The sequence below is a fragment of the Pituophis catenifer genome, unplaced genomic scaffold (genome assembly GCF_029215685.1).
Source record: "Pituophis catenifer annectens isolate HBS135680 unplaced genomic scaffold, rPitCat1.0.hap2 SCAF_2, whole genome shotgun sequence".
In the NCBI taxonomy this organism is placed as follows: Eukaryota; Metazoa; Chordata; class Lepidosauria; order Squamata; family Colubridae; genus Pituophis; species Pituophis catenifer.
In genome coordinates, this window is record NW_027256882.1 from 239,648,691 (window position 1) to 239,660,943 (window position 12,253).

General features: G+C 39.1%; 1 protein-coding gene across 1 annotated transcript in view; it reads right to left on the minus strand.

Annotated features, from left to right (window-relative positions):
* Nucleotides 1-12,253, minus strand: part of SLC12A2 (solute carrier family 12 member 2) — a 54,284-nt gene that overhangs the window by 5,518 nt on the left and 36,513 nt on the right. The window contains exons 20-25 of the mRNA XM_070938707.1: nucleotides 10,905-10,984; nucleotides 4,884-5,009; nucleotides 3,877-3,924; nucleotides 3,042-3,164; nucleotides 2,836-2,947; nucleotides 1,497-1,583 (exon numbers count right to left, since the gene is read on the minus strand). Of these exons, the coding sequence (XP_070794808.1) occupies nucleotides 1,497-1,583; nucleotides 2,836-2,947; nucleotides 3,042-3,164; nucleotides 3,877-3,924; nucleotides 4,884-5,009; nucleotides 10,905-10,984 (576 nt within the window). The remainder of the gene's footprint in view (nucleotides 1-1,496; nucleotides 1,584-2,835; nucleotides 2,948-3,041; nucleotides 3,165-3,876; nucleotides 3,925-4,883; nucleotides 5,010-10,904; nucleotides 10,985-12,253) is intronic.

A 12,253-nucleotide genomic window follows, 5' to 3' on the forward strand; every position in this document is an offset into this window, starting at 1 on the left:
GAGCCAGTGCAGCTCGCGCAGGAGAGGTGTCACATGGGAGCGCCTCGTCGCCCCCATAATCCCCCGCGCGGCCGCGTTCTGGACCAGCTGGAGCCTCCGGGTGCACCCCAGGGGGAGCCCCATGTAGAGAGCGTTGCAGTAGTCCAGGCGGGAAGTGACTAGTGCCTGAGTGACTGTGCGTAGAGAGTCCCGATCTAGAAAGGGGTGCAACTGGCGTATCAGGCGAACCTGATAAAAAGCCCCCCTGGCCACGGCCGTCAAATGGTCTTCTAGAGACAGCCGTGCGTCCAGGAGGACGACCAAGTTGCGAGCCCTCTCCGTGGGGGCGAGTGATTCGCCCCCAATAGCCAGCGATGGCGTCAGCTGGCTATATCGGGACGCTGGAAGCCACAGCCACTCGGTCTTGGAGGGGTTGAGTCGGAGCCTGTTTCTCCCCATCCAGGCCCGCACGGCCTCCAGGCACTGGGACATCACTTCAAGGGCATCGTTGGGGTGGCCTGGGGTGGAGATGTACAGCTGGGTGTCATCAGCGTACTGATGGAACTCCACCCCGAAGCCACGGATGATCTCACCCAGCGGCTTTACATAAATGTTGAACAGAAGGGGCGAGAGGACCGACCCTTGTGGCACCCCACAAGCAAGGTGCCTCGGGGTCGACCGCTGCCCCCCCCGTCAACACAGATTGCGACCGGTCAGAGAGGTAGGAGGAGAACCACCGCAGAACGGTGCCCCCCACCCCCAACCCCGCCAACCGGTGCAACATGATACCATGGTCGATGGTATCAAAAGCCGCTGAGAGGTCTAACAGGACCAGGATAGAGGAGCAACCCCTATCCCGAGCCCTCCAGAGATCATCCACCAACGCGACCAATGCCGTTTCCGTGCTGTGCCCAGGCCGGAAGCCGGACTGGAGCGGGTCTAGATAGACAGTTTCATCCAGGTACCGGGGAAGCTGTTGCGCTACCACACTCTCAACAACCTTCGCAACGAAGCGAAGGTTGGAGACTGGACGATAGTTAGCCAAAACAGCCGGATCCAGAGAGGGCTTCTTGAGGAGGGGCCTCACAACCGCTTCTTTCAAAGCGGCCGGCAGGACCCCCTCACTCAAAGAAGCGTTAACAGTTACAGCTGTTAAGCAAGACCTATCTGTTTTCAGAGTTATTTGGTAATTAAGAAATCATACTAAGACATTATTTTCCTTATTGAGATATTGAAGTTAAAACTATAATTAAAATAAATTATCACAAGGAAACTATTTAAATAGTAGCATGACATTCATATAGCACTTAATGATTCTGTTTTTAATAGCAATTCAGTCCATGTTCTGTAAAAGCCATTTCTTACCCAATATCTATGCTTTTCTTACTAATTATTTTAAATGATTTTTAAAAATGAAACCTCATTGTATAACCATTTTACATTAGAGTCTAAATATTAATGTAGCATCTCATTTAAATTACATAGAAATTGATATTGGAAATTAGTATGCAACTTACTTTTCTTTCTTTGGTTTTGTATTGATATCACCAAGGACCATGATATCTGAAAAGTCTATCCGAAATTTGCTAAGCAATGTTGCCATCCTGAAAGTTAAAGAAAGAGACCATAATTAAACGTGGAAATTTAGAATACTGCATCCAATTCTGAGCTCCATAATTTAAGGATATTGATAAGCTGGAATGGTTCCAGAGGACAGCAGCCACAATAAAAAATTTATGAGAAAGCCTAAGAGGCACTGGGTACGGCTAGCCTGAAGAGCAGACGATGGGGAACTCTAATGGTTGTTTAGAAGTCTCTGAAAGGTTATTGTGTAGGAAACAGAGCTGAACAATGAAATTGTTTCAGAAGACAGAAGCAGCAGCAATGGCTTTAAATGACAAGGCATAGGTAGACATCAGGAAGAAAATCTTGATGTTGAACATTCAACAATGAAATGTATAGTGCCTTGAAAGTTGGGGATCCTCTTTCAGAGGAGACATTTGAATAGAAACTGGATGGGCCTCTGTTAGGTATATTGTTAATATAGGCAGTCCTCAATTTATGACTATAATTGAGCTCAAAATTAAGGTTGTGCTGGATGTTAAGTGAGTCATCATGTGATCCTTGTTCAATTGTATGACCTTTTTTGTGGTCATTAAATGCAGAGTTTGTAAAGCAAACATTATGGTATTAAGCGAACACGGTCTTTCAGCAAATCCACTGTTCACAATGAGCATTTTTTTTGCTGTAAACTGGAAGTAAATGCCACCCATCATTAATCAAGGTCACATAGGACAGTGTAAACAGCCATAAATGCAACATGGTTGCCAAGGGCCCAATATGTGATCATGTGACTGGGATGAGCCATCAAAACTTTGAATCTGGGTTGTAAGTTGCTCTGGGGAGGTCCACTGTAATTTCGAAGAGTTGCTAAGCAACCAATCATGTGTCAAGAACTATCTGTAGAAGATTTCTGCACTGTGCAGACATTAGACTAAATTATTTCTTCCAACTTTTACATTCTATGAAATGTGTAGGGTAAAATACTTTGTATGAGATTTTTTTTAGTATATTGTAAATCTAATGATTAAGTAAAAGTAGATACATTTAATTTTTCATCCCACTTTTAATTTCATAAGCAATTCCTTATAAATGCTGAAGTGCTTAGAAAAGGATCATAGGAGTCATATATAAACTTTTTACCCATTGTGGCACTATCATTATTCTAAAGCAATTTATGAATTTTGATGTAAAGAATAATATATATCAATGCACTGATTGGGGTTGATTAATTGATTTGGTTAAAGTAGAAAAAATCTTAGCCAAAGGAACTTTGTTTAAATTCATTAAACTCACGCTCTTCTGTCATGGTCGATTCTATTTATTTTTCCACCAATGAATACCCTGATTTTGCAGTCTTTCCATTTTTTCTTGGTTGTCAGAAGATATGGAATCAAAAGTGTTAAGCCTAGAGTGAAGAAAAAACCCCAATATTAGTTTGGAAAAGAAATACCAGATAACATTTCTAATTTTCTTGTCATTTTTTTTAAAAAAAGTCTTACCCCCGTCATCAAAGAGCCACCAAACATCAATGTAATTTTTGCCTTGTTTTTTCTGAAATTGGGAACTTGCGTCAAGCAGCTTTTGATCGGCCAAGTTCAGAGGAACAGACGGGCCCTTAGGATCTGTAAAATTGAGAAGTGACATTTGGAAGAAAATGAAGTCCAAAATATCCGATCACCCATCTCCATTCAAATGCAGAAGCTGGTTTACAAGGAATAGAAAAAAATAAGAGATAAAGAAGATATGTTCTAAAATATATGGACCTAATATCACACTTGATTTTTTTCAGTATCATCACATTGCATGCCTTTGAAGCTCCCAATATGCAGTGCACTGCCGAGAGGAGTGGGAGTGTAAATGAATGGTCAATCACTTTTTACTCCGCTATCTAGATCTGTATTTCTCTGTTGTTGGCAGCTTTAAGCTGTGTGGACTTCACAGAATTCCCCAAGCAGCCAATTGAAATCCACAGAATTTAAAGCTACAAAATGTTGAGAAACACTGATCTAGATATTGGTCATGGCTTGAAATAATTAGCATCACTTTTATCAGCTATTTGGAACAATGAAATACATACACTGTAATATAATCCTTACATTTTTAGCACAGCAATAAAAAGTGATTTAGGTAAACAAGTTACTGAAATTCAAAAAAAATAATGCTAACTGTCCTAGCCAAAACATTTGCCCAAGTTCCCAGGAAGTCTGAATTATTAACTTCTACTTGTGATAAACAATATACAAAATAAGATATGAAAGAAATAATAAATGGACACTGACAGAAAAGGAAAATGGATTTAACAAAAAAAAAAAAAAAAAATGGAAAATGGCCTGCCTTTTTTCAAAAGTGGCTGTGTTGGAGTCTTGACATCATCTTCTTCTTCTGGACAAGTTTTCAAAGTAAACAAAAAATGAAAAAAGGTTATTTGCAATATTAATGATAATGGACCACTTTACCATTCAATGGTAAAAATCGAATATGAATTAATACATGCCATCATGTTATTAATTAGCATATTCACAACTTTTCTAAAAAAGCAACACGTTAGTAGCTGAAATAAATGTCCACTATATCCCTCTCTTTGCACTAGACATAAAACACACACATGCATACAACATAACGTACACACAAAAGTATTTTTATTCAGGGAAGAAATATTGATACAATTTAAAATTCTACATTAGCTTAAGATGTAAAGAGGATGAGTAAAAACGATGATCAGTCTCACATTTAACTCAAGACAAGCTGTACAACTGGGCAAATATGTAAAATAGACTTAGTCTACACAAGTGACTACAAGCACATATTTTAGACTTGGCAGAGCCAGTATATATTTATCAGTTTAATCCACATTATAGTCAACACGCTTGCCATAATCGTATCAGCAACCCCTTTGGTGCAGTACCTCAATGTACCAAAAGCTTTATTTATTAATTTAATTTGTAATGAATAACCTTCAGTAACACACTGTACCAATTAAACTGAACACTGCTGGTTCTGAAACTCTCAAAAGCTTCAAACTTTGTAATATGAAACAAAATGTAATAAGAAGGAAAAGACTTGAATTAACATATTCCCTTCCTCAGATATATGGCCAATAAAAGATCTGCACAATTATTCCATTATATAACAAGGAGTCTTAGGTTTAAATACCCACAGCACTATGACATTGTGATCAGTTACTATTTGGAGTCAAATCTAAATTGTAGGGTTGGTATAATAATAATTATTATGTGTATGTATGTCTGTGTGCACACATACACCTCTGTGAAAAGAACTATACACGCTACCTTGAGTTTCTAGAAAAAAAAGAAGTATACATATACTAAATACATAGTTACCTTTATGAATAGGTCCTTTTTCAGTAACAGGCTTAGAAGTTACCGTATCAGTCTTCTTGCTGTAGTCCACATTTACTATAATGTCTTTGGTTACTGGTGATTTCTCTTGGGATGACAATAATTCTTCTGTGAACATTAAAATATATATGACTCAATATTTATGCAAGGATAGGTTGCTATTTGAAACCATGATTTTTCCGGGAGGAATCTCAGCTTTTGCACTTAGGGATTCTGCGTAGGTGTTTCACTAGAATCTCTATAACTAAAAATTTTCAATGTTCATATTCAGAATGCACAGTAATAATTGCCAAGGTTGGCAAGAGTCATGCTGGCACAGCGGTTAGAATGCAGTATTCTAAGTGGATCGACTCAACCTTCCATTTTCCCCCGAGATCGGTAAAATGAGGACGCAGATTGTTGGGGGCAATATGCTGACTCTGCAAACTATTTAGAGATGGCGGTAAAGCACTGTGAAGTGGTATGTAAGTCTAAGTGCTACTGCTATTTGCACAAGAGAATGTAGATTGGTTGTGTCAATGTGTTGTAACCGAAGAGCTACAATCACAGGAAAATAATCTGTCATCATTCTTCATGGTTTCTATATATTAAATACATAGTTATTTAGTAAGTTTATCTCTGGCAATGATCCTGGCTAGAAAAGAATGGATGTAAAAGAATTTTTCCAAAGGTTTCAGAAACATCAATTTATGAGCATATAAGCATATAAAAATGGTTATAATGTCACAGCATTAGATAAGGTGTCCCCAATTCTTCACCTCATCAACTTCTTCGTCAAGGTTCAGGTTGTTCATTGATCCCAAAACATTTATTATATGAAAATAATATAATAAACACTACTTTGAATAATAGTACTTTAAATATTGGATAATCTTATTGACCCTTGGAGGTCAATACTGAGCACTTTGTAGATAACTGTATTAGGGTTTCAGTAATGGTTTCCCATGATCAAAGACAATCTATATTATGTTAGCCGTTATAGAAATATTATTTAGCGCCTGTTGGAAGTGATCTAGCTACCAGTTGGTAAAACAGTTCTACTTAGCCTATGATTTCTCTGGGAAAGTGTTAGACTGGCCAATCTTTGGGCCAGAATCTGCGTAATAAAGAGAAGATTTGGGACCTACCAAAAAATGGTGGCCTAACCTTTTGGCCACCAGGGACTGTGGTTTGGGCGTGATTTTGTACGCTACCTAGATCCTGCACATGTGCAGATGAAGCTTCGCTCACTTGCACGGCCCATTCCTAGCAGGCTGTAGTCCCCAGACCAGGGATTGGAGAACCCTGGCCTACAGAAGTCCAATGCGGATAAGACAGGGCTGAAATGCTCCCGGTTCGGACCAGATCGCTCGATATGGTAGCGATGGCGGCGGGTGGTTCGGAGAACCAGTAGCAAAAATCCCTGCACCCCCCCACCATGCCCAGCTGAGCTACACGATCATCAGACGCTTTTTTTTTTTACTTCTAAAAGCATTTTTTCTACACCTCTTCTGACGAAAAAATGCTTTTAAAAGAAAAAAAAAGCCTCTGATGATCGCGCGGCTCAGCTGGGATCGTCAGAAGCTTTTCAAAGCATTTTTTTCTGCAACCTCTTCGGCCAAAGGGGTTGTAGAAAAAATGTTTTGAAAAGTTTTTTTTTTAAAAAAAGTTGGCCACGCCCACCCAGTCACATTACTTCCCCCACCAAGCCATGCCCACAGAACCAGTAGTAACAAATTTTACATTTCACCCCTGGGATAAGACAATTAACTAGTATCTAGCAACTAGAAGTTGTAAACTACTTTAGATAAAATGGAATGTGAGTCTTCTGAACAGATAAAGGAAGGATAGTCAGCACTAAAGCTCTGCTTATAACTCTGGGACAACTATCCATGCTTCTGGTGTTTGCCACAAGTGCATCATAGTAATCAATCTGAAATATAAGGTAGTTCTCATTTAGCAACTGCCTCATTTAGCAACCAGAATTATGAGGGTGATGAAAATAAAATATGCAACCAATCCTTGTGCTTACAACCTTTATAGGTTTGTAAAGCAAAGGAAAGTGAAAATAAGAACTTAAGCACAGTTGTGTTTCATTTAATGACCACTTCACATAACAATTAAGTTGCTGGTCTCAACTGTAGTGGCTAAACAAGGACTACCTATAAGAAATGTAAAAATGAAGTACAATTTTAAAAAATCCTTAAAGACTTCAGATCTTCTAAGATTAGGAGCTATCCAGGCTCCTAATCTAACTTCAAATTAGGAGCCTGGATAGCTCTGCGGACAAGGCACTGTAATTTAACACCAGCTGTCTGCAATTAAAGTAAGTTCGAATCTTGCCAGGCTCAAGGTTGACTCAGCCTTCCATCCTTTCTAAGGTAGGTAAACTGAGGACCCAGTTTGTGGGGGCAATAAGCTGACTTTGTATAAAATATACAAAAGTATGAAGGCTATTGCTTAACGCACTGTAAGCCACCCTGAGTCTCCGGAGAAGGGCGGCATATAATTCAAATTAAAAAAAAAAATCTGAGGAGAAAGAGACTGAATTGCAATCCGAGACTGGTACACTAGAAAGAGCAGTAAATATACTTTAATGAAAGAAAGTATAGAACTTTAAATTAAAAACTGAAAAACTTCTCAGTAATAGTTATCAAGCATGTATATAATTCCACTTAAACAAGGAATTCAATTAATAATCATAGTTTTTTCAAGTGAAGGTTTATATACGGTTTCTAGGAAATTTCCTAAATCTACTAAAAACATTTGCTGGAAAAGAACCAGGTTATCAGACAAAGAAAATGCTGATCCAAATGATGCAATTAGCCTTTCTCTGTATCAGAAGACTATCTCTAGCTGGAAAGCACAATGAGTACTTTAGAAATAACAAAAGGATTGAGAATCACAGTTGCCTCATCTGTGACAGAGTGACCAGGATACAAAGGGCCAAGGGATCTAAGAACATATTGAAGATGTTTGTAACAACACAGAAGGAAAAGCATATTCAAAGTATGGCCCATTGCAGTTGTGCAGATCCACGTCCCTGAATGATCTATTATGGCCTACTTTGCGGAAAAAGTTGGCCTTTTAAGTTTTTACCGCTGAGACAATTGCCGTATTTTTCTGTGTATAAGACGTACTTCCCCCCCCCCCCAAAAAAAGTGGGTGGAAATGTCTGTGCTTCTTATAGAGCGAATGTTAAAGCCCCGACCACCCGTCAGGCCTCTGCCTCCCAGCAATTTGCCTCCTTGCAGCAAAAAGCAAACAGCCAGGTCAGCTTCAGCACAGCCTGATTTAGCACGAGCAGCTGATTGGCAGTTGGATCTGCCTCCCAAAATACCTCCTAGCAGCTGTTCCAGGCTGCGGAGGTCGCCATCGCTTCCGCATCCGCACACCCATTTTTGGCCTCCGCATGTCCCATTTTCGGCCCGTTCCAGGCAGCGGGGATCGCCTATCCCTGCCACCTGGAACGGGCCAAAAATGAGACGCGTGGAGGCGGCGATAGGTGGCAGTGGTGATGGGCAGTGGGAATCCCTGCAGCCTGGAACAGCTGATAAGCGGAATTCTGGGAGGCAGATCCAACTGCCAATCAGCTGCTCGTGCTAAATCAGGCTGTGCTGAAGCCGACCAGGCTGTTTGCTGCAAGGAGGCAAATTGCTGGGAGACAGAGGCAGATTTCTTTTTTGTTGTTTTCCTTCCCAAAAGCTAGTTGCATTTTATAGTTCAGAGCGTCTTATAGTCTGAAAAATATGGTAAGTTGATGGCTGGGATTCTCAAAAAACAGAAAATATCCGAAGTATAGTTAAGTGAAACATCAATTCATATGAAGGAGCTTGGGTTCAGTTGATGGAATTTCTTATCAAAACTAGAGAGGTGCACTATTATTAGAAATGTATTCTGAAGTATTGAAAATCGGGTCCACCTTACTGCTTATTCAGATACCTATTATAATAGTGTAGTGCTGTTACTGCAGAGTAAAATCTAAATTTTATGGATAGCCATTCAGGAGATTTTACATGCAGTGGACAAAGTTTGGTATGGTTTGCTGACTTTATAACTTGTTTATGTCTTTTATTTTATTTATATAATTCAAAGGACTGGCATGGCTGCCCATCTTATGTGTCACAGCCCTGGGTGGCTCACAAAACAATAAAAACCAAAAGCAATAAAGCTACTGTTCCAAAAAAATAACTTTGATCACTATAAACAGTGCTCTTCAAACCATTAACATGTGTTCCAGCCTTACCTTATCCAACGCTTGAGGGAACAACTAGTTTTTTAAGGGCTTCTGCTAAGAGAATTGGGGTATGCTGGATCATTGGGAGAAAGGTGGTGCCACAGTAGAAAAGGCACAGTTTCTAGGATTTGCTGGGAGACCATGTTTAAGAGGAGGGATCTGCATCTGGTGAAATAGGCAGATACCACTGGGGAGATTCAGTTTTGGAAATAACTTGGTCCTGTGCCATGTAGTGCTTTAAAGGTGATAACCAGGACTTTGAGTTACACATGGAAAAGGACTGGGAGCTAGTGCAATGTAATATGGACAAACTAAGGGGCACCCCAAACTGAGCAGTTCTTATGAACTGGCAGTCACATTTCCTTAAATACTATATTGGTTTATAGTAGTGAAACTGGTGAAGGCTTTTGTCAAGCATCTCTAACTTCTTTTAGAAACATTGCTAAGATCAAAATGGCCATAGGTGTCTATGCTTCTGAATATCCCAGAGGTGTGCTTATTAGCAGAATCCAACTAGTAATCTGGGGCAAGTAAGGTTTTAATGATGGAAAGCATTACATGACATAGTCCACTGGCTCTGAACCAAAGATTGAAATAACTGCTACCAGTAATTCTGACTAGATTAAGCTGACTGATCATGTAATCAATAATATTATATACAGTATATTATATCCACACTGGAGGTAGCTACTAGATTGATAGCAAACCCCATTTCCACCCTCACTCCCTGCTTTCCTACCAACCCATCCTTTATTCTCATATTGCTATAATCTCATTGTTTTTTTCATTGTTCTATTATTTCATTATTTTGGTACTATTATGTACCAAAATAATAGTACTTTTTTCATTTGTTTGTTTTTATTGTTGTAAACTACCTATAGCAAGCCTCACTAGGTAGCAAATAAATTTAACGAACAAGCAAACAAACAAACAAACAAACTTGTACTTTAGGAAGTCTAGTGAAGGAAAGATGAAAAACTGCATAGGGGAAACAACATATTCCTAGAAGCAGGAGTGGTGCATATTTTGAGGCCACAACACGTACATTGTTATGTTCCAGCTGCTATTGCTCCCAATTCTAAAACAGAAAAAGTGATGCATATCTTGATGCAAATCATTTCATAATATTGTGTAAACAAAGTCTGATGAAATATTTGATGCAATAATCTCCATGCTTAGACCTGGGGCTACTGTGACAGAGGCATTTTATTTTCAACCTGAGAGATAATTGGGCAGAAAGTGTTTAGCAGTAATTTCATGATCTTAATTATTGGAGCCAAGTTTTCACTTGGAGCCACTAGCAATGATGGATGGCAGAAATGAAATCAATAGAAATAAATAGTTGAAGAAGATGCAGCGCAAGAAATAGTAGCTCCAGGCTATTAAGTAATGAACTCACTAGTGCCAAAATTGTGTGATTATGGAAAGAAAGATTTTTTAAAAAATGTTTCTTATCCTTATCGTTTTTAGCTAAAAGAAAAGGCAAAACTCCCAAGAAGCCACCATCAGAGATTGTGATACAACGTTTGAGAATGAAATAGAATTGAAGTCAACTCAACTGCCCATAGAGGGCAGAGAACAAGATTAAATAGAATGCTACTAACAGAATGTTCTAAGGAGCTGGGTTTGTTTTTCCCCTCAGGTTTTCAAGTGTCTGATGCAGACATTACAATAATATCTAGGAAGCCTATTACAATACAGAGAATATCAGAAGAGTGGTCGCTGCTGTTGTAAAGGAAGGATATAATTCTAATACTATGAAAATCCCAAGTCATATTAAGGATTACCTTGTCCCTGAAGATGAGATATGTCCAAACCTTCCCTCAGACGGATGACAACCACTCCATATTGATAGTCGAAAGCATCACTGAAATAAAATGAAGTAGGAAAACCAGTGAGCAGTCAGAATTGGCTAATTAGTACAATTAATCTGAAAGGACAAGCAAGTTTGATCAATCAAACCATATAGGAAATGTCTCCATTGGTGATCCTATAAAACAAAAAAAATACTTAAAATACTGATCTTTCTAGCTTCAGCTTTTTGTTCAAATACTATCCACTGGCAAAATCATTATAGGTCTTTGACTTAGAACAATTGAGTAATGTCAATATCACACAAAAAAGCATAAACCACAGTACATAATCACAGTTTTATAATCATACACGCAACACCATTTCTCCAGGAACAATTTATCCTTCCACACAATCCAATGTCTTTTCACATCTCAAAACAGTATCAGGGATATCACTACTCACACCCTCCCTGGGCACATTATTCCAAAGGGAAGGAACTGCCACAGAGAAGGCTTGCCTTCAGAAATCCTACTACAGATACTGCCTAGGGATTGGGACCTGCAGCAAATGTCCTCTTTCAAATTCATTGAAGGGGCCTGAGCCATAAATACTTTAAAAATAATGACAATTAACTTGAATTATACCAATATGCTGACAACCAATGCAGCTTTTGTAGTAGATAACTGAATAAACTGATCTGATCTACTGCATTCTGGAGCATCTATAGCTTCCAAATAGTCTTCAAAGGTAAGCCAATGTACAATTAATTAAAAAATCCAAGTATAAAGTAACAAAAACATGACTAATAGTTAACAAAACCTGTTGGTAAAGGACTAGCCTACATAAGACTGAACTGTGCTAACGGTCTCCTGACTATGGCCTTTACTCTGCTTTTCCAGCAGCAGGAGCTGTAATAACGATAGGACTTCAGATTGTACACTTGCTTCGCAGAGTGAGCAATCTAGGATTAAAGGCAGAATTCTATTAAAATTAGCTAATTTCTCAACCCACAGACACACTTGCCATGCGGGATTCAGTTTATTATTATTATTATTATTAATCAAATTTCTATACCGCCCTACTCCCGAAGGACTCAGGGCGGTGAACAGCCAAGATAAAATACAGATAATACAAATATTAAAAATCCCTTAAAATTATTAAATATTTTGGCCGAAAACACAGATTAAAACACCCAATTTATAAAATCACGAATTAAAAATTTAAAAGAGGAGAGTTAGGCCAGGCCAGCCTGCTGAAATAAAAAAGTTTTGAGAGCACGACGAAACGTGCACAGGTCCGGGATCCTCCGTATCTCTGGGGGGAGCTCGTTCCAGATGGTAGG